Raw genomic sequence first — 26,814 nt, forward strand, 5'->3', positions numbered from 1 at the left:
AAACCCCCAGACGGCCTGTCGTGTTGCAGCAGGGATCGCTCCAAGCCACCACTCGAACGACTGAGTGCATACGGAAGTGGATAGGCCTGCCGCTGCTTGGTCTCCGCCGCACCACACCTCGTCATCTCTCGCGCCCGCCTATCCGCCGACAGTGAGAAAAAGCAGGCATCGCCGCACCTGCTGAGCGCTGACATTCTCGCCCTCCGACTCGGGCGCTGGACCGCTGCAGACACGCAGCCAGGCAGAGACGACGTGACGGACCGCTGCTGCGCCCCAGGTCGCCGCCCGTACCACGCTTATCCTGTGCCCCAAGCCCGCTGCTGTGCGCCCTCCGCGCAGACGACTCCCGTTCCGCGACACGACGCCCGACCGCGTCCCACGAACGCGCAAACTATCCGCCCGCGAGTGCGCAGCCAGACCGGCGGCTCTGGTGCATGCGAGTGGGTACATTCCAGACAGACACGTCTAGGGACCCGCCCTTACATACCTACACCACCGGCCACCGCTCCTCGCTGCACATCTTCATCCATCGCGCGCTGACGCCTGGGGCCACCGCCACACTCCGCTCCCATCCAACCCCGCGACACACACCCGTCATTACCGGCGCCGTAAATAGACGCCTACCTGCTGCCGACAGCATCTGCGACCACCTGTTCTCCCGCTACTGCCGGGGTCTCTGCTGGTGACGTGCCAGTACGGGGACGCCCGGTGCTGAGGAATCCGAGCCACGCCCCAAAAGACATGTCAGTCGTAGCAGACAGGCGACGATTTCGCGAAGGCATCGGCACCAGTCGCTCCTGGTGAGGCTGTGTCGACCCTCTGAACACCACTCCCACGACTTGTCTGATATCTCACCATGACTATGGTTCGGCAGTACCCCCCGCAGCCGCCGTCGCAGCTTCCCTCCTCCGTGGCCTACAACAACATCGCTCCTGCCCCCGCCCACGCCCCGTTCCTGCGCAATGCCGCCAACCTCGAGGGACACAGTCTCGCCCAGCAAGCGCGACCGCAGCAGTACGCCCACCCGCTCTCCAGACACAACTCGTACGGCTCCCAGCCCTCCGAGTCTGGCCGGACACCCAAACCCGCAGAACACATGCTTCGCCGCAAGACCCCCAACGGAATTCTGGCAGCTGCGTATGACGGCACATCCGTCGAGAAGAACGGGGAGCCGCATGCAACCAAACACATCCTCCTTCCCGTGACAGCTGAATCAAAACCACCATACGGTGTCAAGCAGGATCTCCCTCTTCGCTCGCCAGGTGTCAACAGTGGTTTCGGACACGGTCAACAGAATACGCCAGAATGGAGTCCCAGTCGTTACTTCGAGACCGGGTCGGGTCTTACAGGCCAGCACCTGCCCCAGATTGATTCTATGCTGAATCAAATACCCACATTACAACCTCTTCTTCCATATCAGATGTATGGTCATCCCTTCTGCGGGCCTATGGGCCCGCCCTTCCAGGCGCCTTTGAATCCGACTGTCTCCAATGACCAAGGACCATTCGGACCCTACTGGCACGACGGTACTTACATCCCATATCGGCCTGCTGCTATGCGGGATCCTCGTTTCCTACACCACCCGAGTCACAATTGGAGTCACCCGCATAGTAACGCCTTTATCAGTCACCCTTACAATGTCGTGCCCAACTATGCTCATTATCCGCAAAATCCTGTCCACCTGGATTACACCCAAGGCGCCTACAATCATCCAGCGAGGCCGTCAATAGACTTATCCCCCTATGCACATCCTCAAAACCATGTCGCGTTAGACTATCAGAATCAATCGCTGCCTCCACCTCTCACACAGCGTCCTCAAGAGTACCTGCACTCTGGTCAGACGACGCCAGTCGCGGAGTATACCCCCACCATGCCGACCGACGAGTACGGGCCAGAGTCACCCAACGGGCAAAGTCGTGAAAAGGTGTTTGCTTGGGCTCATGCAGTATATGTGGACCTACTCAAGTACCTTCAATCGACACGTAAAGCCACTTCGCAAAATGCTCATGGACGTACACACCATAGACCACACATCTATCCTAAACCGCCACGGCAGCCTGGACTCAGTCTGTCGAGTTCCTCCACCAACAACGTTCCATCTCTGGAGCGACGTGTCTCATATCCTATTCCCACTCAGTATGCCTCTCACTCGAGGGCAGATTTCGGATCTAGGAGACCCGCAATGCCACACTCGCGCTCCCTGTCCGCGTGGTCCGTAGGCAGCTCGGATGCAAATGGCCAATCATGGCAGGGCATGCCACCGCAACAATCCATGCTGCCCCCAATGCCAGGCATGGATCCACCACGTACCTTGCGGCGGACCTCTGGCTCAGTCGCAAGCGCCCATCAGAATCTTCGCCAGGGCCTGCCTCCGAGTATGACCGCTGCCTCAGCGCTCGAAGCGATCACGAAACATTGTGAAGAGAGTAAATGGAGCTGGATAGATGGCATACTTTTAGGGGGTTGTCTCGCGTATGCACTAGGTGACTATCAAAAGGCTCAGGACTGGTACAAACACATCCTTACCTTAGACAAAGAGTAAGCACCCCACTTTCTATCCCCGAGTCATACTAACGCACATCAGTCATGTTGAAGCTATCTCGAACCTTGCAGCCACAATGCTTGCTCTTCAGCAGAAGCGTGAAGCCGAAAACTACTGGAGACGCGCAGTGAAACTTCGCCCCAGTTACTTCGAAGCTGTCGAGCACCTGATTGGATTACTCTGCAGTGACCACAAAGGTCGTGAAGCTGTTCAGGTCATCGAAGAAGTTGAACGCCATTTGAGATTTGCCAAAAGGGCCGACGCTCTTCGGAGCCTCGAAGTTGAGAGCGAACGTTCTGCCTCTGAAATAAGCGAGTCAAGTCTGTCGGAAGCGTCTGATCGGCCCGTGTTTGAGTTCGAGGGAGAGGACGAAGCCGTTTTCAAGGATCTAGACGAGCTCCCTGGCTCGGACCAGCCAGGCTTTGGTTCAAGCGGATATGCCATTGCTGGTTGCGACAACGGTCGCGTTCTAGCTCTGGTACATGCCAAGGGCAACATGCTGTACGCACTCGGCGACAATGCCGGTGCCGCCAGGGCTTTCGAGAACGCGGTCCTCATCGCATCTGGTCCTCATCCTCATGGCATCGATGGCCTCATCAGGCGCATTCTTGGCGTCGTTGGATACAATGTAGCGGAACGCTCTCCAGGAGGCCGACGTATGCCCCCATCGTCTGATCCTATACTGCTACCGCCGGACGCAGCGACCAGAACGGCTTTGCTCTGCTTTGCGCCGCACGGCCAACTTCCAGGCCTGAAATACGTTCCTAGCGAAGGTCTCTCTAGGAAAGCGGCTATCTCGACTACAAGCAACTCTCTGCTTTCGCTAGCAAAGATTTTCCAGGACGGCATGGCAACCAATTCACCCAAGAATACCGTTTACCAAAGCAACTATGGTGTACGAGAGATTTTGGCTCTATACTACCTGTCGCTTTCCCTGCAGCCCAGCCCATCGACAGCAAACAACGTAGGCATTCTTCTCGCTAGCGTACAGCAATCTGCCCCTTCCAAAGCCAATCCAATGTCGCATGCTTTTGCCGGACCCCACATCCCTGGGCTGATGCCCGGTAGTGGAGTAGCTCTTGCGCTTGCGTACTACCACTACGGACTCCAGCTCGATTCATCCCATGCGCATCTCTATACAAACCTTGGAAGCCTCTTGAAAGATATTGGCCAACTAGATTCTGCTATAAACATGTACACACAGGCAGTCAAGTGTGATCCGAACTTCGACATTGCTCTCGCCAACCTCGCCAACGCCGTCAAAGACAAAGGCCGGATAGCTGATGCCATTTACTACTACAGAAAAGCAGTAAAGTCCAGTCCGGACTTTGCCGAAGCTGTCTGCGGGCTTGCTAATGCCCTTAACTCTGTTTGCAACTGGGCTGGCAGAGGTGGTATTGCCGAGCACGGCGGATCAAGAGACCGCTGGCATGTCAACGATAGTGGCATGCTTCTAGACGCCAAGATACCCGGTGCGTCGAGCTCAGGTTGGATCCACAAAGTCGTGAAATTGGTCGAGAAACAGCTTGCCGATGGGGAGGACTGGGGTCGAGGCATGATGAATGAACAATTCATACGAGATGTCGTCCGTCCCCTGGCTCTTACGGGGAGCGCGCACAATGTAAAAGAGAAGGAAAATAGCATGGTGTCAGTGTTGCAGCAATGGAAGGGTCAAAAGTGGGAGGGTGCTCGCATCGTACGACTCGTTGAGCGTGCTATACGATGGATGACTTGGCAATGGTACCAGGATCGCTACGTCACTGGAACACAGCGACCACCGGCCTCCTACAAGAGACCTCAATTGCCAGCAGCTTTGACGGTACCTGCGGCGCCTACTGTCCTACCGTTCCACACATTCACCTGCCCCATGTCGGCTAAACAGATACGTCTTATCTCGCAACGTAATGGCCTCCGCATCTCGACCTCGACGTTAAGAGTCCCTTGGTTACCTGCGTCCGTCTACCAGCCTCCTGCGCCACCGAAACCATACTTGAGGGTCGGCTACGTATCATCGGATTTCAACAACCATCCGTTGGCCCACTTGATGCAGTCGGTATTCGGTTTCCATAATCCAGGTAGAGTGAGGGCATACTGTTATGCCACCACAGCGAGTGACGGATCAGAGCATCGCAAGCAGATTGAGAGGGAATCGCCTGTCTTCTACGATGCCAGCAGCTGGTCAGCGGAAAAACTTGTTCACCAGATAACTCAAGATGGCATCCATGTTCTTGTCAACTTGAACGGCTACACAAGAGGTGCGCGGAATGAAGTCTTCGCTGCCCGTCCCGCCCCTATTCAGATGGCGTTCATGGGTTTCGCGGGTACTCTCGGCGCCGAGTGGTGTGACTATCTTCTTGCCGATGATACCGCTGTTCCTCCAGATACACTCCGACAATGGCGCCGTAACATTGACCTGGAAGACGCTCTTGTAGACGACAACAGCGGTGGTTCAGACGAAGAATGGATCTACGGAGAGAACATTGTCTTCTGCCGGGACACTTTCTTCTGCTGTGACCATCGACAAAGTGCTCCAGACTCGCAAGGACGACAGCCCAATTGGGAAGAAGAGCAACAGCGGAGGTGGGCCATGCGTAAAGAGATCTTTCCGAACCTCTCAGATAATGCGATCATCCTTGCAAACTTCAACCAGCTGTACAAAGTAAGTTGAATTGCGCCTCTTCCATGTGTTTGATCGCTTACTAACGTTATCATCAGATCGAGCCCACGACGTTCCGTACCTGGTTACGCATTCTTGAAAAGGTTCCCAATGCCGTTCTCTGGCTCTTGCGTTTCCCCGATCTTGGCGAGACCAACCTCAAGCAGACGGCTCTTGCCTGGGCAGGTGCAGATGTGGCAAGCCGCATCATGTTCACCGATGTTGCACAGAAGCATCAGCACATTTCTAGGGCTCGTGTCTGCGATCTGTTCCTTGATACACCGGAGTGCAATGCACACACAACCGCCGCCGACGTCCTCTGGTCTGGAACACCACTACTGACTTTACCTCGCTACAAGTACAAGATGTGCTCTCGCATGGCAGCATCAATTCTCAAGGGCGCGTTACCCAAGACACCAGCAGGTGCTCAAGCTGCGAAAGAGCTCATTGCGAGCAACGACGACGACTACGAAGCCATGGCCGTACGTCTCGCACGCAACTGCACGTATAACGGCTACCGAGCGCAAGGCCGTTTAAGTGAGCTTCGCCGCATGCTTTACGAATCACGATGGTCAAGCCCGCTTTTCGACACCAGACGCTGGGTCAGAGACTTGGAAGATGCTTATGAGATAGCATGGAAGAAATGGGAGAAGGGAGAAGGTGGCGACATTTGGTTGCAACATGAACCATCTCCGCGCGCTTAGCGATCGACTTTTATCATTCATTTAGACCGCCGGCATAGCTGTTTTTGTTTGCGGCGAGCATCACACATATCTGGGTTAGACTCTGTCGGCATACGCCATGGGGCCCTTGGATTTAGCGAGCACTTACTTTCGTTGTTGTTGTTGTTGTTCTTCTTTGTTCCTATACCCCATATTGATTTGGATTGGATATTTACGGATGTTTAACTAGCTTATGTGGCAACCTTCATCATATGCGCGCGAAGTAGATAGCTTCTGTCGCTTTCTGGAACAGCATTTTCTTGGGCGTTGGATGACTTGCATGGCACCGTGACGGAGCTGAATACTATCCACCAGTTGTCTCCGTCTTCTTTATTCGCACTCGATCTGAACGTGTTCTGAACTTGGGTTTCATTAAGCAGCTCACGGATGTTTCTTTCGCCTGACAACAGAATCGGCACCATTAGAAGTACGATGCACTCCACTACGCACATGTACAAAGATGGTGCCATCTAATTATCTAAATTCCAAGCAAACGACTCCGAGTACTGGCTGAGAAGTCATGAATATGCGTCATGTTGCGCTCAGGAGATGAAGCAGTAAGCTCGATCGGAGCACTAGCAAAGCTTAGCGCGATCGCATCTCCACAAATCCCTCCCCTTACACCTAACCTGCATCACGAAGCATTGCAACCAGCAACATCAATTCGCCATTGGACTGCCAACCCTCTACAATTATCTACACACGTATCCAACGCGCCATGGCCCCGCGCAAGAAGGCTACCACGGTCGCCAAGCCCAGTAGCAAACCTAGCAAACCCAGCAAATCCATCATTGCACCTCCCGCAACACCTCTAACGCCAGCAATACCACCTGCACGCGCACACGATGCGTCGTACCACTACCCGCTTCTTTTGGACGGTCGATCTGGTTGCGACGCGTTGTTGAGTTGGTTCCATGGCGTTGCGGAGACGCGTAGTATGCCGTGGAGGAAGAAATGGATTGATCCGGAAGAGTACGAAGATAAGGAAGAGCTGGGACGCGTTTTGTCGAAGAGGGCGTATGAGGTTTGGGTTTCGGAAGTTAGTGAGTATATCATTTTCTTTGTGGTGGAGTTTTTGCGATTGGACGCGTGAACGCGGTGTCACGTGCTCTGTTCGCAATCGCGTCTCTGGAGGTTTGAGGAACCGTTGGCTGACAATTGCATAGTGCTCCAACAGACTCGCGTGTCGACAGTGATACCGTACTTCAACAACTGGGTCGAAAAGTGGCCCACAGTTCAAGATCTTGCCGAAGCGAACCATGATGATGTTCTTTCCGTATGGAAGGGTCTGGGTTACTACTCACGTGCAACACGCCTTCATGAAGGTGCGAAGGCTATGATTGCCAAATCTGCTGGTGCCTCGTGTGCTCTTCCCAGTGGTGCTACGGAGCTACAGGAGTTTCCCGGCATTGGAAGGTATACCGCAGGCGCGGTGTCTAGTATCGCATTCGGTGAAGCAGAGCCTGTCCTCGACGGGAACGTGGCGCGCGTGCTCAGTCGACAGCTGGGTTTGTACATGGATGTTAAGGACAAGAAGGCCACAGACGTTCTTTGGGATATGGCCGATCGACTAATCAAACATGCTTCTAACTTTCCGGAAACGCGGACGAGTGAGGTGCCCGGGCTGTGGAATCAAGCGCTTATGGAACTCGGATCCACACTGTGTACGCCGCGACCCAGGTGTGACGAGTGTCCTATTCAGTCGACATGCAGGGCCTATAGCGAAGGAAAGGCGTTATCTGACAAGCGCCAGTCGGCGGTTGTAGTGCCTGACATAGAGGATGCATGCTCTCTTTGTGCGTCGTTGGATACCGAAGACTTGGTTGCGGTTTCTGAAGACGCAACGAACGATGAGCCGCCACGAGCGAACAAGAAGAGAAAAGCCGCCACAAAACAAACAAACACTATCTCGCAGTACTTCTCCGTTGGAACGCCCAAGTCAAACGTAGAAACGGAAGACGACGAGGAGGATCTTGATAGCCCACTTGTCGATGATTCCAAAAAGCGGAAGCTGCCGGCACCTACTAGGGAGTCGAAATCTATATCCACTTACTGCTCACTGTTCCCGAAGAAAGTGGCGAAGAAGAAGGCAGCCGAAGAAGACTGTGTGGTATGCATGGTAGAGTTGCGCTCGAATGACGGCAGCAGTAAATGGCTGATAGAGCAGAGGCCCGCCAAAGGTAAGCTTTGCACTACGATACTAAAGCACTGCTGACGGTTGCGTGAAGGTCTCCTCGCATCACTGTGGTACGTAATAAACGCATGCTATCATGGCGCCACTGCTGGGTGGCTGCTCGGGTACTGCCTAACGCCCATTGCCGTCCAGCATCATATCATGTCTCATGATAGGCCCATTGCTCGGCTTTTCTTATCTAGTGCTGGGGCGTACGCTGACCGTGATACAGGCAATTTCCGCAGAACACGCTGACTGCATCACACAAGACGCCTCAGCAGCGCAAGACGTCGGCGCAGCAATACATCTCTGACCTCGATGCCGGCGCCGCTGACATGAGCAAAGCGCGTTTTGTTGCCAGCTTTCCGCCATTGGTTCATGTGTTTAGCCATTTGAGGCTGACCATGCATACCTATCAGTACAGGATCGACGCCGATAAGGCCGGAGATATCGAGCTTACATGCAAGGGCCCGCCCACCCGCAAGTGGGTAGACAGCAAAGCCATGGACAACGAGACTTTGTCTACTGGAATGCGCAAGTGCTGGGACCTCGTTTCCGAAAGCCTTTGACTATGTCGTCGTGAGGCACTTGCGATGGGCGAGTTGTGATGCATTCCACGTGCGCGGTACCCCACGTCCCGTTATCTTCCGCCAAGCGATACACATGGCTGGCTTCCGCTTTCCGCCTCCTTGGCCATCTCCACTCCTCCTTAGTGTCCTGGGGAAGTGGAACGATAAGGAACTCTGGATGTCTCTCACTATACCGATCACGGCGAATAATTCCTTCCCATGGCTGTGGTTCTGCTAGCGGGGGTTTGGTTGGCTGGAAACGAGGCGTTGCATATCATGTTATCCTGGGAAAGAGATGGTGCGCTCGTGCAACCGAGACGTGCGTAGGGAAGAGATCGCTGGATATAAACGTGGTAGATCCCCGAGGGTTTGGTACTGTGAATTGCTCCGAGTGTACGACTTTTGGTGCTTTACCGTACAACATATTGTCAATATGGCGGCTATTCCAGCCCCGACACCCATCACAGAATGGCCGGACTATGCTGTCGATCCCAATGGAGGAGACGTCATGACAACTGATCTCAATGCGCTCTACGACAAGGGCGATCTGTGTTGGATGCTGGTCAGCACAGTACTATGTTGGTATGTGACACTTCCATACATGTTGGAATCGAAACATACTGATGGTGATAGGCAAATAACACCGGCCATCGGCTTCCTCTACGCAGGCATGCATCGCCGAAAGGCAGCGCTGACCATGATTTTCCAATCTCTGTTCTGCGCCTGCGCAGTTGGCATCCAATTCTGGGTATACGGCTACTCTCTCTACCAGTCGCATACAACCAACCCTTTCCTTGGAGATTTGTCAAAAGCAGGTCTACACAACACACTCGCTTCACCATCGCTCGCGAACGCCGATATCCCTGATATACTCTATGCTGCATTTGGGTTCACTTTCGTCACCTGCACCGCGATGATCTTGGCAGGAGCGATGCTTGAGCGAGGACGCTTATTTCCTTCGATGCTCTTCCTGCTTTGCTGGACTACGTTTGTATACTACGTGCTAGCACATGCGGAGTGGAATCCTAGTGGTTGGCTTTACAAGCTTGGTGTTCTTGACTTCGCCGGCTCTGGTCCTGTACACATCGCGTCTGGTTTCTCTGCTCTGGCTTGGGCTGTTATGCTGGGGCCGCGCGTTGATCCGCACAAGGAGTCGCATCACCCTAGGATACCGCACTTTAAGCCTCACAGCCCTTTCCTTGTTGGACTTGGCACGATATTGATCTGGTTTGGATGGTTTGCTTTCAATGGTGAGTGAAGGCTGTATGTCAAGATGTTGAGGCAGTGTACTGACAGTCTGTAGGCGCTTCGACGGCCAACCTATCCCTTCGCTCCATCTACATCGTCTGCAACACCAACCTCGCCGCCTCTGGTGGCGGAATAGCCTGGGTCCTTCTGGAGTACATGTTTACGCGCAGATTCTCGATCATCGGCTTTTGTTCTGGAATCATCTCCGGTCTTGTCGGTATCACACCCGCCTGTGGCTTCGTGCCTGTGCAGACCGCAGCCCTGATCGGAGCCCTCACCTCTTGCGCATCCTTCTTTACAGTCCGCTACAAATACCTCCTCGGCATCGACGAAGGCCTCGACATCTTCGCCATCCACGGCGTCGGCGGTTACGTCGGCGACATCATGACCGGTTTCTTCGCCGCACCATACGTACCCGCCATGGACGGCGTAAGCAACACCTACGAAGGCGGCTGGTGGGCCCGGAACTGGAAGCAGATGGGTTACCAGCTGGCTGCTGCGACTACATGCGCCGCATGGTCTTTTGTCGTCTCCGTCATCTTACTCTTCATCATCAACAGAATTCCTGGTTGCCATATCCGCGCGACTGAGGATGATGAGCTGAGGGGTTTGGACTACAAGTATTTCAGCGATGCAGATGGTGATATGGAGGTCCTGACTGGATATGGTCCTACGACGCCGGGCCGAGCGGCATCGCAAGTTGCGAGTGGGTCTGAGAGCCATCAGGATGTGCCCGTTGCAACGGAGAAACGGGATTGAGGCGAGCGCGCCTGGCGATGCTGTTCTGCGCCGCTCGGATGGTTCGGCAACACATCGATGTTTCCTCATGTCTTCCCCGTCGATTGTACGCTTCGCGATTGGGTACGGCGCTGTAGACTCGTCCTCTTTTCTTCATATATGTTTCAGCTTTTGACGTTGTCTTTCTGCTTCTTGTTCTGCAATCGAGATACCAACATTTGTCTGCTTACCATTTCACCATTCTTGCTGTTCTTGTCCTCTTCTCAACCTCAATTCGGGTAATTCGGGTGTCGCCACCTCGCTTCTTGGACGTCTAATCACCCTTCTGGCGGACCTTACTGAGTGGCTTCATCTGTGCCGATGTATCCAACACCGCGTTACTCTCGCATGCCGCTACGCCGTCGACCACATAAGTTTTGAGCGTCCAGCCCAAACTCAGCAATATGCACGCATTCAACATGAAGACAATCACAGCAATGGCCATCAAATTCCTCATCACAGCGTTCACGAACCCATCCAATCCACTTATTACCCCACACGCGGAGCTCGCGGCCCAGCAGACATCATCCGGAAGTGATCCGGCGCTAGTTGGTTGGATCGACGCGACGGATGGACAGTGTAAGCTTGGCCTCGTCCTTCAGCAGATCCGCAACTTCCTCATCTAGTAACCCGCTTCCACTAACCCAACTACAACGCAGTCTCCAAATTCCGCTCCTGCGACTACACAGCCACCTTCTCAAACTCTCACACCTTGGCTCAATGCTGTGCACCCGACTCAGACTGCACATTCTGGTTATCATGTGGCTCTCCAGTGCTTTTGGCTGGACCAACGAGTTTGTTCTATGATAAGAAGTACGGCGGTTATGGTGCCGACTGTGGGCGCGAGTGAGGTGTAAGCTTTCTGGGTTGTTGGGCGACGAGTTTGGGAAGGGAGACTTTCACTGTGGTGAGGGATGTTAGGTATAGTATGTACAATGTGTTTTTTTCTGGTTCATGTGATGTAACGCTGATGTGTTGGTAACTGATGTCACGCAAAGTGTAGAGCATATTTTGGAGAGGTAATAGGATCGAGATTGATTACATCGCTATTACATGATAGACTCTATTCGACAAACACACAAAAGCTTGTTCAAAGAGTGTATGAGAGTTTAACATCTGCTTGAGAACAAGAGAGCTGATCTTTCTACCATTTCTCATCACTTCCCATACTGCCGCGAGTTAGTCAGCCCTACTTTAGCGCTTATATTTTGGAAGCTTACTATCGTGTACATCTCTCTAGGCCTTGTAGTACGAAGCAATCGCATTGGCACTAGCCCCGTTGAAATTGTAGCACCTTCCCTGGGCGTAATCGAACGTCGTAGAGTCTACGTAGCCCGATCCGATGGCTCCGGAAGGGTTGCCGCAGCTGTCGGGCGCGAAGAAGTATGCGAATTGGTGGTTTCCTCCCCAGGTCGTGATCCTGAAGGATCCAAAGCCTTGTGGCCAGGCTGCACAGGTGTCGTCCCAGATGTTGACAGTTTGCTGGACATTGCCGCCGCAGTGACGGTCACCGAAGGTATCGATGACGAAGGCGGTTCCACTGGCAGCGAGGGCGGCCATGATGGCAGTGGTGGATGCGATGGAGAAACGCATTTTGGATGAGGGTGGAAGTTTGCGGAGTGCGAAGGTAGTCTTGAAGATGGTAGATGCCCTTGAAGGAACTGTTCGAGTTGGTGGACGATACAAGATTACCAGCGGAAGAAGGGATTATATATTCCAACCGCTGAACTTTCTTTCAGCTTCACTTTAATTACTCGGTGTGACACTGCCTTCTTGCTTTCGTGGTCTTCGCGACCGGTGAGGTAGTATTGGCTAGGGTCGACGGTCTGAGGTTGTCCATGCTTCACCGACTCTCTCTCTTCAGTTGATACACGCTCATCTTCGACCTCATTTAGATGGTTCGCGAGCCAGGACGTGCCCAATCACCCGTTTCAAGTCGCTGTGTGCACCCATATGGGCAGGCTGTAGCGATTTTGGCCCCCTCAGCTCGGTTTTGATGGTTTTCTTTGACCAATACTTCCATGCGGAGTGAAGATGACCTTGGTATCACCGACAACGAGGATGATCTTGGGTATACGCCTACGTTGTTGTATGACCAAGCTAACAGCAGAATAAAGTTCGGAGCGGAATGGGCGAACAGTAAAATAAGGTTCGAGACGGAATGGGCAATGGTGGAATGTACGCGTAGAGGGCCGCGCCATGCAATGAAGTCACTGTTTAAGAGGTCATCAGGCTACCTAGATACTTCTGAGGGCTGTACGCCCTTACTCACCGCCCAAACGAGGGTAGAGGAGGAATTACTACCAACTGCCTAAGTAATTGAGGACGAGATGGTGTTGGAGGCTACAACAGAGCACAGACACTATCCTAAGACCGTTTGAACACTATATCACGCTTTTAACATTGTGCTTACACCGTCTCATCCTTCATTGGTTGGTAGCACTCTCTACTCGACCCTATATGGCGCGCTACGGTACTCCGGTGTACGACCTGGGGTAGCTGATTGACAGCAATGCCATTGTTGAGATGAATGATTTCGTTGCGCAAGTGGTAGCTGCGGGCTTCCAAGCTCTTGCAGCCTGAGGACAGCGAAAGCCTGCAAATACCTAGGGATTTTGAGCAACACCACCGTTCTGCACTACAACGTGGTAAATAAATTCTAGGAAAAACACTGTGTATACTCTGCAAAGCTGCGAGTAAAATGGTCTCCTTATATTTTTCTTTAGAGGCGTTGCAGTCGAGGTAGAAGATGACCTACCAGCTTATGTCCGGCTTTTGCTGTCTCGCTAGAGCCAAGGTTCCTCAAGTGTCCAAGAAGCCAAGAAGCCTCTCGGCCGACAGGCACGTGACGTCGAGTGAGCCCCTCCAGTCTCCTCCATCACTGATAACCACGATACCGCGACACGGGCGGCACATCGGCCATGAAAATCACTCTTGCTCCGCAGAACCTCGCATCGCAGCCATCCCTGCCGCATTTCGTCATCGCAAGGCGTGGGATCGCTGAAAATAGCGGGCGCTAGGCCGAACGCAAGTAGCGAGTTCCTCGATCCACGACTTTCGGGAGAATCTCGACCCACGGCGAAGGTGCAAGCGTCCCAAAATACACATGGCATATCTCCACCTCCGCCACCGATACAGCAACCCGCAGTAAACCATGACCAACACGTCTCGTGGCCTCAGAGCTCGTGTTTTCAAGCCGATCCGTCGCCGAGCAAAAGGCAACGTCATCTTTGATCTTTAACCTTTGGTCTCATCACCCAAGCACAGTCAGACAGACAACACACGCCTCTGTTCTGTTGGAAGGCCCGAGAGATGTAGACGCACCTGTCAGCGATCCAAAGAACCGGGGCTGCCCGGTTTGGCGGTTCAGAAACAGCGCGTTGGCAGAAGAACGGTTTTCTGGTTCAGGAGCATGATAGCGCGCATCTGGCAAAGGCCAGGGTCTCAGATCATTGTAGTGTCGATTGAACCCTGTGATTTCGCGCACTACGGACAATGATCTGACCACCACAAAAGCTAACATAACATAGTTTCTCAACACTGAGCTATGCAAATTTTCTCTCCTCAGCCACAACGATCCTAAGAGAGGGGCGCGTTGGACATGAGACCTTCAACGACTGCATACTCTCCACTCCGGATAACATCTGCAGCACACGGGGTGTCAACGGTTGCAGCCTTATCCTATCTCTCACACCTGATACGAGATAATGCCGGTGGTTGTAATGCCGACTATGCCGCACGAGTCATAGCGGGCGAACTGTATTGCCTCTCCTGTGCTAGCGGCGCCCTGCTAACCTGGAATGAACACGAGATCTGTGGATACACAATAGTCCAAGTTGCTAGGGCCGCAGACTGTTCGATTGAAGCCTCCAGAATACATGCGCTTGCAAGCATGCGCTCCTGCACGACGAGGCCGTTCGCCCCAAGGTCTTACACAGAGCCTCTGATGGTGGTTCTCGATACGGGGGGCTCCACAGTCAGTTCGGCATATCATGTCGCATGTTCCTGTTGATTGAGGCCTTTTCTTCACCCTCTCCATCACGCTCTACTCTTTGTGTAATACTTGTCCGTTCGCTCGGCCATCGACACTCGCTCCACACATCAGATCAAAGGGATATAGTCCATGCTATAATATCTTCTCTAATAATTAATACTCCACACTCTCACGACCTTCGCTACTAGATCTATCGATCTCTAATACCACTCGCCTATCAAATTCTGCGAGTCACAGCGAACACGCAACGCCTTATTCACGAACTTCGATATGCCTTCCACGACCATCATGAAGCAGGGCCTCGCCACTGCCGTTCTTGCAGCTCTTCCTTTGGCTGCCCGTGCCCAAGGCACCACTCCTCCTAAGCTTACCGCAGCTTGTAACGATGTCGCTATCTTCATGGCCCGCGGCAATGACGCACCTTACAGCGATGGCCGTACCTCAGGTTTCAGAGATACCGTCTGCGCAAAATTCGAGGCTCAAGGAAACTCTTGCGATTACATGGATCTCGTCTTCGATGCCACTCTCGGCGTGGAGTTCTGCCCTACTATCCAGGACGGTGCCGTCAACGGGGTCAGGCAAATCACCGAGTACAACGCCCAGTGCCCGGATACTTTAATCGTCGTCAACGGTTACTCGCAAGGTGCTATGGTTGCCGGTGCTACTCTGAGTGGCGGAGGCGCCGATGCCTGCGACGTTGACACCAAGACCACCGGTCTCGATGCTAACTCTCAAGCTGGTCAGGCAGTCAAGGCAGCCCTTCTCTGGGGTGATGTCAAGCACACTGCAAACCAGGTCTACAACGTCCTCGACGGAGCAGACAAGCAAGCTTGGGGCCGTACCGGCTCTAACCTTGAGCGTTTGAACACTTACTCCTCCGTCTTGAGGTCGTACTGTGCCGGCGGTGACCCAGTCTGCGCTGGTGGAGATGACGTAGCTCAGCATCTGAACTACTTCGAGCTCTACACCGAGGAGGCATCAAACTGGATCGTGAGCAAGCTGACACCTCTCCTGGTCAAGCCTTCATCGGCCGCGCCTGTCAGCTCAGCTACTCCTACGCCTACCCCTGAGGTCTCCTCAACTGTCGCACCGGTCGAGACCTCAAGCACCGTCGTGGTACCAGCCTCCTCCGAGGCCTTGACTGTCAGCAAGGAAGCTGTTACCACCACCATGATGAAGCCATCTACCATGATCTCTTCATACATCCCTGTCACCACTGCGAACGCTACTTCCACCGCAACTTCCGAGGCGGCTACCGCATACCCCATCACCATCCCTCACAAGCACCTCAACACCACCGTCCCGTACGGCAACTCTACTATGCATGCCTCCAGCACTCTCATGACCTCTGAGAAGCCCTACGAGACTACATACCTGCCTGTCGAGCCCTCTCACGCGCCTGTTGAAGAGTCGCATGCTCCCGCTCCCGCTCCCGTCACCACCATGGCACCAGAGCACTCCGCTCCTGCTGCTGCTTGCCCACCAGCCACCGTCTACGAGACCGTCACAGAAGTTACGTACATGTACGTATAAACTGGCCTAGATTAGGAGAAGTAGTTTGAAGGGAGAATCACGAGAAACATGTTAGATTGGATGTATATAACACCCTTCGTAAATGAAAAACATTCGTATAATCATGATAGAGATTGTTCTACATGGCCCTTATTTACATTTGATGATTCCTCCTTAGATGCCCAATGCCTTTGCGATAGCCTCTCCGACCGCTGTGGCACTGGTAGGGTTCTGCCCAGTGATCAAGCGACCAGAGATGGCGACCTTCTCGCCCCAAGGCTCAGCTGCCTTGACGAACTTGCCTCCACTCGCCTTGTTCAGCGCATCCTCGGGCAGGAAGGGTACAACCTTGGATAGGCCAACCTGCTCCTCCTCAGCGTTTGTAAATGCGGTAACCTCCTTGCCAGCAACAAGCAGACTGCCGTCGCTCAGCTTGGCATCGTAGAAGACAGCGGGCGCATGGCACACAGCCGAAACGATCTTGTCCGCCTCCCAGAATTCCCTGATGAGTTGTTGCGAGGTCGCGTCGTCGACAAGATCGAACATGGGTCCGTGACCGCCGACGTAGAAGATAGCGTCGAAGTCCTTCGCCTTGCCCTTGAAGTCGCTCAGCTTCTGGGTTGTCTTCCAGACCTGCTCGTTGTTCTTGAGGAAGTTGACGGATACATCGTCTTTCGCGGCTTCGACGGATGCGGGGTCGAGAGGTGATTCACCACCCTTGGGCGATGCTACCGTGATGTTGGCTTTGCTGTGGAGGACGTGGTAGGGGTGGGCGAGCTCGGGGAGGTACCAGCCAGTGGGCTTGCCGGTGTCGCCGAGCTTGTTGTGCGAGGTGAGGACGAAGAGAATGTTGGGCTTGGACATTTTGAAGGTATGATGTGTTTGATATGGTGAACTGTTGTGTAGAGTCGTTGTCTTTAAACCTTTTATGAAAAGTTCGATAGCTTTCCACTGGAGAGTACCTTGATCAATGTGACGACATGCGGGGTAGCTACGATGGAAAAGGCCCGATTATGCAGGGCACCTTCTGTTAGCGTCAGGGACGTCATCTTGAAAATTCACCTTTCCTGTTCGCCGAGTACAAGATACTTACAAATACTCCAGCATGTGATCGGCCAGCTCTGGCAGCTGTTGTGCGACGTGCTGCTCCACTCCCCACCCAAATCTCGGTGCAGCTTACGTTTTGAGTAGAATCTGGACGACGATGACGTGTTGTCAGATCCAGCCTTTCTCTTTTTGTTCAGGACATCTCATTTGGGAGCATGCGCTGGCCAACCTTCGGCGTCTCCGGGCAACTTGAAGACAGGTAACATCTCAATTGACGGCAAGATTGTGTTGCAGACTGTCATTCGATACGGTGGAGCGCAGATATTCCTCCAATACAAGCACCAGACAGTATCAAAACGCAACCCCTTCGCTTTGCGGCTTATCGCCGAACAATCTCCCAAGTGACGTCGCCGACCATCTCCACTGGATTCGCTTTCCTCAATTCCACTCCTTGGTTGTCGCTCACGCACCTTCTCCGCATTTTTCAAAGTCGGGTTCCAACTCATCATATGTCGGGAGATCCTTGGGTATGCTTTCGGCCACAAGAGCATAATCAAACACCATATCTGTAAGCTCTCTCGGCAACCTGAGCCCTATGACGTGATACACTTTTCTTCTGGTTTCGGCATAAGCCTGGCGTTCAAAGATGCTGTAGGCTGCTACGAACTGAGACTGCATACAGGACTCTTTGGTATACCCAGAAGGTCCGTACTTCTCAGGGCTCCATTCGGACTTGTCGTGAATGGGACAACCATGCATGTCTCTTACCCATTCTCGGATATATCCACACATCCGGGCGGCACCGACAAACGGTATCGGCCTGCAGTAGGATTCCTGGCGATATCGGGGTGTTCTTCCGTCCCAGTCGTAAAATGATTCAAGCAAGAAACAATCGAGATCCTCATCAGCGTTGCTGTCGAGATATATGTCTTCGCTGTGTAACAACTCCAATTTCATGGTCATATACCACGCTACTGCCATATCCCAGCAACGGACAGCTTCAGTGGCCAAGTTCCGCATCATGTGAAGCAGACGTGGCAGGAAAATCTTGTCGAAGTATTTCTTCAGTGGCTTCTGGTTTGTTGTGTGGTGCCGTATATCCCAGTAGAAATCCAAATCGCGAGCCAAACACATCTTGAGGAAATGCAGTGTATTTCTGAACCTATTGTCGACTATGAGGTAAAAGACATCCGGACTGACGGCACAGTGCAGGTCTACAAGAGCCTTGAATTCCTCTTCGGGCATGTCTAAGTTCGCTTGTCAGTGCGATGCAGACATTGGAAGGTATGTACGAACCGGCTGAGAAGACGTCATACAACGTCCAAGACCGAAAACGCCGTCCTTTGTCGACGTACGGACCTACAGGGAACTCGAAGTTAAAAGGATAGTTGTCAAGATTTCCCATCGTTACTATGGACAATGCAGGATGTGGGAGTTATGGAAGTGACGCGACTTCGAGCGCGCAGACGCGTTGCGACCTGGGGGAGCTTGGCGTACGTAGCAGTCGCTGTCGGAGGGCATCCTCCCGGGTACAACTCCGTCGGCATGGAACACACCAAAGGTCGAAAAAGCATAACTCGTTTCGCTGTTCCCGCATACAGCCGCCACTCTAATGAGTCGCTTCTACCTGCTCGTTGCATGCAAATGCAGATGAGGTCTTGGATACGCTCGCGATGTATGCCAATCGCAAAGTGCTGGGCTATCGCCTTCTGCCTCATGCAAAGATGGACTCACTGAGTATCTCTGCTGTCGTTGCGCGAACGCAATAGCAACGTCGGTTGAATGCCCCCATAGATCGCGCTCCAAGCTCGGCGATGCTACCTGCTTTCATCGTTCCCGAACGGCTAAGCTTCTGGTTGGCCAGCTGTTCAGCTGGGTCGCGCAAATAGCCCGATATGATCTCGTGTGCATTTAGATTGCGGGACATATGAATCAGGACGAACTTCTGATACGGTGTTTACGTGTTCGCGAAAGCCATAAGAACAGATCCAAGGCATGCATAAAACGCCAGTTGCTGCGAGCGGCATGTGCAGTCAAAATAGTACATAGAAGATACTCATCGCAATGACATCTTTCGACAACAAAACTGTCATCATCACGGGATGCAGCAGCGGCATTGGCCTCGCGACGACCCTCCTCTTCCTATCACAGAAAGCCCAAGTCTTCGGCATCGATATGTCGCCGTTCGACGAAGACCTTGATGTCACCCAGAAAGCGTTATTCACCTTCCACAAAACCGACCTTTGCAAACCCGGCTCAGCAGAAGATGCCATAGCTGCTTGCATCGCAAAGTACGGACCGAAGATCGACGTGCTGGCTAATGTTGCAGGCATCATGGATGGTTTTGGCAGCGCCGATACAGTCAAGGACTCGGAATGGGAGCGCGTCCTAACCATCAACCTCACAGTACCGGTCAGATTGATGGCGGCTGTGTTGCCCAGTATGAAAGACCAGAAAAGCGGTGCCATCATCAATGTTGGTAGTTATGCAAGTCTTTCCGGTGCAGTGGCAGGCATCGCATACACAGCCAGTAAGCATGGGCTTGTCGGTGCGACCAAGAACGTCGCATGGCGCTTTCGCAAAGACGGTATTAGGTGTAATGCCGTGCTCCCAGGCGGTGAGTACCGCGTCTAGTCCTTGAACTCAGAGGATGTTGCTCTAACAAGAGTTTCAGCCGTGCCGACCAACATCCGCTCGTCGCTGGTGAAAGAGGACGTCGATCAGGCTGCAATGGAAGCTTATAAGTAAGGGTTTACAGCCCTTGGCATCCTGCCATTGCTGACAAGCTCGCAGCCCCGTGCAGATGTTATGCCAAGGTCTCAAAAGAGACGATCTTCCATACGGATCAGTGGGCCCGAACGATATCGCACAGGGCATTGCATTCCTTGCGTCTGATGCTGCAAAGACGATCAGCGGTATTATGATGCCGATAGACAATGCTTGGTCGACGATATAGGAGGCGGGCTCAGTACTACAGAAGCTGCTCGCTGATGGCGTAGCGCGGCGCTTCTCCACAGGACTCAGTCAACACAAGAAATCTGGAGACTTTGCCGACAAGTTTGAACATGTAGTAGAAGATGACGGCCTATCTATCAAGTTAGTAAATGATAGCGAGACACGAACAAGACTATCCCAAAGCAAGAAATTATCATTCAATGAAATTCGTTATCGCCTGTTGGGCACAGTCATGCCTCTCCGACAGCAATATCCAGCTCTCGCCGCCTCTTTCGTGCTGCCGCTCATCCGCGCAGCAACTCTGCCAAGAATGCCTCCGTCGGCTTCACATCGAGAACTGTTCCAACCATGCCTGCCTCTACTAGGCCTCAGTCCACAATCAGGCGCTGCACGGTCCTGACCGCTAGCTCCGCCTCGTTGCAACAACCACTAGTTCGACCTCGACCCAGCACAGACTCATCGGTGAAGCTGTTCGGCGAAGGAGTCGGCCTTCGGGGACTGCCAGGATGGTGACCAGGCTTCCAGCAAGTTTTGCGTATATGAGGTTCGCATGTTGACATACATCCAGGTGCTCTGGCGCAGATATGTCCCCTAGCGAATCAAGCCATGATATCTAAGCGCTGCTTTGCACCAGTTGAACTGCCTTCTCCCGATAATGTCGGTCAGCTCTTTGCTGTGGTACTTCATCGCAATGTCCACCCGTTCCTCGTGGGTCAGATTAACGACTTTCTTATATGCCCATGGGCAATCTCCAGGGAACGTGAAGTCTTCTGGGCCCAAACTCATAGCCCAACGGGTGAGCCAGGGGCCGTATGGAAGTTCTTCCGGCTCAGGAGACTGTCGAGCAGTTCTTGCACGCTTCTTTGCCTTTGGTCGCGTTGACGGTGTTGGTTGCTGAGAAGGCCCCGCTCCATGATTCGCAGTATCCCTCATTGCCCTCGGTTGCGTTGGTGGTGGCACCTGTTGAGAAGCACTCTGACTTGCAGCCTCCCGTTCTGCCCTCATCCTGGCGCCGGGCAGCTTGTCGGGATAGAATTCCTCGAAGGCGTCCCATAAAGGCGCCCACTCTCCATCCAGGAAATTTCCCTGTGCAATCGCATCCGAAAGCTCATTGACAATATTCAAGGGGACTTGGAAGAATGGCTTGCCACTGAACGGAACTTCTGTCCCTTCTTTGTCGAATCTTGCCGGCAAGCACCACTTCTTGAGGTCTAGAGGCTCATCCATTTCTTTCCTTAGAGCATCGAAGGCTTTCGCCAAACTCTTTTGCGGGTTTATTAGATCCAGCCCAAGTTCGCGAAGGTAAGCGTAGACAATCCTTCCGACTTCACTTTCCGTAGGTTGATGAGGTGGGGAATGTGTTTCCTCGGAGTCCGGCGTGGGCAACCGTGGAGGTGGCGCCATCTCAGTAACCTTGCCTTTGCCCTTGTCTTGTCTCGATTGTAGTGGTGTTTCCGGAAGTTCAGTATGCTCGGCTCTGAATTGCATTGCCGCACGCGAAGACACAGGAGACGAGATGTCCATAGCGGCTTCAGAGGGAGGGATTGAAACGCCTCCATTAACGCTTACATTGCTCAATGCAACACCACCATCAACGCTTTCTGGAACACCGCCATCAACGCTTTCTGGTACACGTCCATCAACGCTTTCCATGTCTACATCATTGGTAAGGTCCACGTGCACTCGCTGCTTGGTGGTGGACGCCGACCGCGACTTCGAATTGCTGGAGGATGCTTTTCGGGAGTTGTTCTTGGACTTGTGTTGGTTCGGGGAGGTTGGGAGAGGTCGTATATCTTTAAAAAATCGCTTCTTCGTTACGGAGAATTCCGGCTCCGTAGGGTAGGCGCGCTTTGCGGGGGTCACATCGTGGTATCTATAGAAAGAGATCAGCTGGAGACCTCCTGTAACTACTCGCAAGATGCTCACTCGACAGGATCGGAATACCCCAAGCGACCTTTCTCGGGTGGGTCGTACGTGATTTTACTAGGAGTCCACTCGTCTACTGGCATGATGCTGTCTGGATAGGTTCAAAGCTGCGAGTGCTGTCTTCTTCACGGTTCGTGCGCGTTGGTACCTGAATGGAAGTCGTGGGCCCAACGGGAATGCAACGGGAAGAGGGGCGGGAACTTCGCGCTTTTGACGCGCGTTGAAACTCTCCACCGCCTCCTGATTCTGGGTTCTATCGAATGTCTGTGCGCGTGATGCAGATGGATCCGCGGATGCGGGGCTCTGCCGAACCAACGAGGTTGTGGGCCGTTCGTTGTGACATCTGCACGAGCGAGGATGCAGCTCCATCGCTTTCATCTGATCTCCGTTTTTTACCGTGGTGGCAATTCACAATTCGTCCACCAGGTATGGCTATCGCCGTGTCAACGAGCTGTCGTTTTCTCGTGAGCGTCTCACCACGTCAGCGGCCCGCTTGACTAGTTAGTGGCTTGGCATCCTTCTCTGTCCCGCTTCTGGAACGCCTCCAGGGCTGCATCGCGTCCTACACAGCGAAGGATTCCAACAAGTCTTGCTAAGAGAGACATTTGCAGGCATTGCACAACTTGACTCGCGTTCTTCAAACCGCCAAACCTGAGGTTGAGGCGAGGAGTTGCCGTGTCAGCACCTTCCCTTATCTTCTTTCGGCGTCGCGTCCATCATCTGCAACGCGACGGCGCTTTAACATCCGGAGATCATACCGTAGTGTTGCTTACGGGTAACGATGGAACACCAGAGAGTTTGAACCCGATGACAGCGCGGCGCCACAATATCGATATACTATGAAGATACGGTAGTCTCCTGGCATGAGAAATGAAAGGGTCATCGATCCTTTCGATCTGGCCGTGTGGCGAGCATTTACTTTTGCTGCTCTGCGGCCTCGACGTGTCGAATCTTCCTAACAACATTGATCGCGCACTCTACCTGAAGTGCAGGACCGAAGAACCCCCAGACAGACATCACGTGGTCAAAGGGCTGGACACTCCCGAGGTCAGCTTTTAGGTCGAGCTTTGCTGGGAACAATGTGGTCATATGACCGAAAAACGTATCGAGAGTGCCTGCTTCGTTCCTCACTCGTCTATTATATCTGCATATCAATATCATCGCGTTAATCGCATCCCATTCTGTTGCTACCCCGAATACCTCCTAGGATCATCCACCAAATTCTTCAATCTCCACGACTTTGGATCGTCGCTGAGGCTTGTACCCGGCAGTATGAGTTCCGAAAGAATTGGATGTGAAAACCCTAGGTCCGTTTCGTCCATTGGATCAGTATCGCTATCCGTCTCTTCGATCGAGACATAACGCCCGACAGCGTTGCGAACGTCGGCACTCAGTCTTTTTCTCATGATCATGAGCATGATACCGGCGATGTAGGCGCTTTTGGATTGCTCATATAAGCCACCGAAGCATAAGACGAGTGTCGAAAGGAGAGATTCGCTGACTTCCGGGGGAGCGTTGCCCGGATCTCGTTCGAGTTGTTCAAGAGGCTCCAATGTTAGGTTGGCGAGCTGGGCCAGGAAGATGGTAAGCGTGGAGTCGTAATCCTCGAAACTATGGCGGAGGTAGTATAAGCGCAAGATACTCTCGAGTTGAACGCTTGCATGGGTAACGATTTGCTCAGCTGCGTTGCGTTGATGCTGCGTCAACAGCTGGACGCCATCATTCCCAGACGAAATTTGCGACCGGAACAAAGTTACCAGAGCCGCATAGTACTCGCAACTGCAAATATCTTAGCTTTCATATCATGATCATCTGGCGTGGCCACTTACTGTAGCATCAGATGAGCGGGGTACACGATACAGCGGGGTTGCAGTTGGGCAGGCAAACCTCCATACCAGGCTTCCAACTTTGCCTGGATATGCAGAGCTGCACCCCAAGGCATCTTCCTAGACTCTTTGGAGCGACTAAAGCACATGACACCGATCTCATTCTGGATGACCCGCAACTCGCACAGTGCTTTCATACTATGGGCGAATTCGGGTGAGTAGGTCTGCTCGTCCGGTGGATAACGCAATGACATCTGACCATACCACTCCGATCTACCATCGACGTCAGGAAGCGGATCTGCCGGGATATCCAAGAGGCACGGTGGCTTGAAGTAGTAGTAGCTCTGTAATCTGACAGAAGTTAGCTGAGGAATGATATTGAACAAGTGTACTTACGACAGCCACGCGGAAAGGGCCCAAGCAGTGAACGATTTCGCGTGTTCAAGTTTATTGTCATATGACCGAGGCGTGAAGAGACTCATTCGATGTGCCATGCTGAGCGCTTTGAACATGTAAGAGAACCCGACCCTGTCATGACCAAAGTCGTTCATCGTGGCGTTAATGAGGCAGCCAGCTTGAATCGTTGTAAGCTTTGGCTGCTCCTCCTCTAGTTCCCATAGTCGTTTTGCTTCAGCCAAGAATCGATATGGCAGGCTATCTGGATTCCAAAACTTGGTCTGGTTGGCAAACAGTCGAGAACTAACCTATGGCACGTTAGTGAACCCCCATCCATGATACAGGTGTACACTTACTCACACAAGATTTGGCCAAAAGTGCATTGACGAGTAGAGGAGAGCAGAACTCAGCTCTTCTCGATACCATGTCTTCTAGTAGATAATTCTTGACGAAGAAGAACTGTCTTGGATATTGATTGACAAAGTAACTTTTGAGAATGTTGCGCAGCAATCGATCGTTGGAGCTAACACTAGTCCATTGCGACGGTTGTGCATCCTCAAGTAGAGGGTCAACCAACTTGGCCGAGGACAAAGGTCTCCAGTAATTGCTCTCTTGCGGAGCAAGATGCGCCTCTGAAGTACCCATGTCCCTGTCAGATGCATCGATTACTTCATAAACCCGTGATCGAAAGTAAGCGCTGTCCCGAAGGCTTGGTGGTATCTCATCCAGGAACGGAAAGTGAAAGCGCGACGACGCTTGCGGAACATCAGAAGCCTCAGCGACCATATTCCCTTCTTGAATATGCTTTACCACGGCCTCCGCATTTGCGCCGGCTCGAATGCGGCGAAAGATGCCGGCTGCGTCCCTCTCCGGTAGGTTTTGTAACATATCGAATACTTCTTCCTGGGCAGTACGCTTCTCTTTGAGCTGCTCGTATCTACGCTTGAACTGCCGTGATTCCGTCTCGCCATGACGACACTCAGTCTCTCGCGTCACGCATGCAGTGCATTTAGGCTTTAATCCGTCGCACTGTTTGTAGGTCAGCAAAAGCACCAAAGGCGCAGCATGTATGTACTTGCTCTTGACTTACGAACTCGGCAAGCCTCGCAAGCGTTGACACGTGTAGCCTTTTGCCTCTCCACAGATTCTCTGCGAACTCCACCGGCAGGTGCAGGTAGGAGTGAACGCAGTGGTGGTGGACTTCGTGAAGCTCCTTGGTCCATTCCTTTGAGACCGTGACGTCAGCCGCGTTGTTACTGCAAGATCAACTGCAAGGCTCCGGTCTATATAGACCTCTGCATGACTCTGTGAAAAACGCGTATCAGAAAAGTGCCACAGAAAGAAGCGCGAGTAGCTGGTATCTGGCGGGTGGAGGAAGGCTCGAAGGGGAATTTCGTATCGAGGTTTCGTGGCGCCACTTCGGCGCTATTGCCGTCCCGCCAATCACTTGCCGCGTCAGGATCTTCGATCCTCTGCAGCGCGAGCACGTGTCGCCGTGCTAGCGCGTTTTGGCATCGAAATCGTTCAAGAGATCGAACTTTCCGCCATCCTACATCAATAACGTGATGTCGGTGAGCCACTCCGTCTGCGAGTCACATCATGCATTTAGCTCTCTTCGAAACCTGCCAATCAAACAGCAGAATCGGGTACGCATCCGGCCCTAAGGTCTATAACACTGACGAGGTATTTCAATCCTTAGCCACAGTTCCCAGTGTCAGCCTGTGCCTAGGCAATAACAATGGCAATGGCAATCGCGTGTTTCTCGCTTTCGCGGCGACTGCGCTCGTTTAGAAAAACCCTCACTCTAATGCCGAGATTATGATCCGATACCCAGTGGGGCGTATGCCGTATGGTAACACAATCGGTTCTATCCTCTAAATCGGCTTTCTGGTATGTATCGAATACCACACCGGCCTGTTCGAAAACGGGCGCGAGAAGCCAGGTAGGATCACTATCGCGTCGTTCCGCGGCATAGACCTCCGGATTGGATGTGTTGTGTACTCATCAATACTGCACGCTCAGCCCCTCCACCCTCTCCTGCGGCGTGGCCAAACATCCACAAAAAAGAGAAATTTTGACCGTCATATGCAAAGCAGAGTCTGACCCGACCAACACACTCGATAATTATCCCAAACAGGCGCGGGTCTCGCATCAGTCATATCTTGGAGGAGTCTAGCGATGTTCTCAGACGACTCTACTTTCCTCTTTGAAGCGACAGTGGCGCGAAGCAGGACATTGGCATACTGGCGCTTATCTCCACTTTGTGTTGGTCTGGAAGTACCACAGTGTGGAGAATGAATATAGGAGCAGCCTGTTCAGCACTCGACCACTTTGACCCCGACCACATCGTCCGAAAGCAACGCCACTAGCTACCGATGTTCTGCTAATCTTTGCTTTTGGTGCCTTGCGAGGTTCGCTATCAAGGCTTTCGGTTCTTCACTCTGATGACCATATCTTCTCGAAATCACACG

The 26,814-nt window shown here is 52.9% G+C and overlaps 9 protein-coding genes across 9 annotated transcripts; 5 read left to right on the forward strand and 4 right to left on the reverse strand.

Moving 5' to 3' along the window:
* Positions 1-856: 856 nt before the first annotated feature.
* J4E78_009838 (uncharacterized protein) lies at positions 857-5,902 on the forward strand (the record flags this gene model as incomplete). The annotated part of the gene is made up of 3 exons (XM_049370423.1): positions 857-2,538; positions 2,585-5,201; positions 5,258-5,902. 3 exons carry the CDS (start codon positions 857-859, stop codon positions 5,900-5,902), a joined length of 4,944 nt encoding a protein of 1,647 aa, XP_049217769.1.
* A 736-nt stretch (positions 5,903-6,638) lies between these two features.
* Positions 6,639-8,662, forward strand: J4E78_009839 (uncharacterized protein; the record flags this gene model as incomplete). The annotated part of the gene is made up of 4 exons (XM_049370424.1): positions 6,639-6,963; positions 7,087-8,100; positions 8,149-8,167; positions 8,326-8,662. The coding sequence occupies 4 exons, from the start codon at positions 6,639-6,641 to the stop codon at positions 8,660-8,662; spliced, it is 1,695 nt and encodes a 564-aa protein (XP_049217770.1).
* Positions 8,663-9,095: 433 nt separating this feature from the next.
* J4E78_009840 (uncharacterized protein) lies at positions 9,096-10,669 on the forward strand (the record flags this gene model as incomplete). Its single annotated transcript, XM_049370425.1, has 3 exons — positions 9,096-9,244; positions 9,296-9,912; positions 9,966-10,669. 3 exons carry the CDS (start codon positions 9,096-9,098, stop codon positions 10,667-10,669), a joined length of 1,470 nt encoding a protein of 489 aa, XP_049217771.1.
* Positions 10,670-11,923: 1,254 nt separating this feature from the next.
* On the reverse strand, positions 11,924-12,247 carry J4E78_009841 (uncharacterized protein; the record flags this gene model as incomplete). The annotated part of the gene is made up of 1 exon (XM_049370426.1): positions 11,924-12,247. The coding sequence occupies one exon, from the start codon at positions 12,245-12,247 to the stop codon at positions 11,924-11,926; it is 324 nt and encodes a 107-aa protein (XP_049217772.1).
* A 2,722-nt stretch (positions 12,248-14,969) lies between these two features.
* Positions 14,970-16,214, forward strand: J4E78_009842 (uncharacterized protein; the record flags this gene model as incomplete). Its single annotated transcript, XM_049370427.1, has 1 exon — positions 14,970-16,214. One exon carries the CDS (start codon positions 14,970-14,972, stop codon positions 16,212-16,214), a length of 1,245 nt encoding a protein of 414 aa, XP_049217773.1.
* A 153-nt stretch (positions 16,215-16,367) lies between these two features.
* J4E78_009843 (uncharacterized protein) lies at positions 16,368-17,057 on the reverse strand (the record flags this gene model as incomplete). Its single annotated transcript, XM_049370428.1, has 1 exon — positions 16,368-17,057. One exon carries the CDS (start codon positions 17,055-17,057, stop codon positions 16,368-16,370), a length of 690 nt encoding a protein of 229 aa, XP_049217774.1.
* A 2,247-nt stretch (positions 17,058-19,304) lies between these two features.
* On the forward strand, positions 19,305-20,196 carry J4E78_009844 (uncharacterized protein; the record flags this gene model as incomplete). Its single annotated transcript, XM_049370429.1, has 3 exons — positions 19,305-19,857; positions 19,915-19,984; positions 20,034-20,196. 3 exons carry the CDS (start codon positions 19,305-19,307, stop codon positions 20,194-20,196), a joined length of 786 nt encoding a protein of 261 aa, XP_049217775.1.
* A 590-nt stretch (positions 20,197-20,786) lies between these two features.
* On the reverse strand, positions 20,787-22,204 carry J4E78_009845 (uncharacterized protein; the record flags this gene model as incomplete). The annotated part of the gene is made up of 2 exons (XM_049370430.1): positions 20,787-22,068; positions 22,122-22,204. 2 exons carry the CDS (start codon positions 22,202-22,204, stop codon positions 20,787-20,789), a joined length of 1,365 nt encoding a protein of 454 aa, XP_049217776.1.
* Positions 22,205-23,308: 1,104 nt separating this feature from the next.
* On the reverse strand, positions 23,309-24,726 carry J4E78_009846 (uncharacterized protein; the record flags this gene model as incomplete). Its single annotated transcript, XM_049370431.1, has 4 exons — positions 23,309-23,900; positions 23,951-24,298; positions 24,344-24,646; positions 24,704-24,726. 4 exons carry the CDS (start codon positions 24,724-24,726, stop codon positions 23,309-23,311), a joined length of 1,266 nt encoding a protein of 421 aa, XP_049217777.1.
* Between the last annotated feature and the right edge of the window lie 2,088 nt (positions 24,727-26,814).

This window comes from Alternaria triticimaculans (genome assembly GCF_023758025.1).
Source record: "Alternaria triticimaculans strain BMP 0046 chromosome Unknown scaffold_24, whole genome shotgun sequence".
NCBI lineage: Eukaryota > Fungi > Ascomycota > Dothideomycetes > Pleosporales > Pleosporaceae > Alternaria > Alternaria triticimaculans.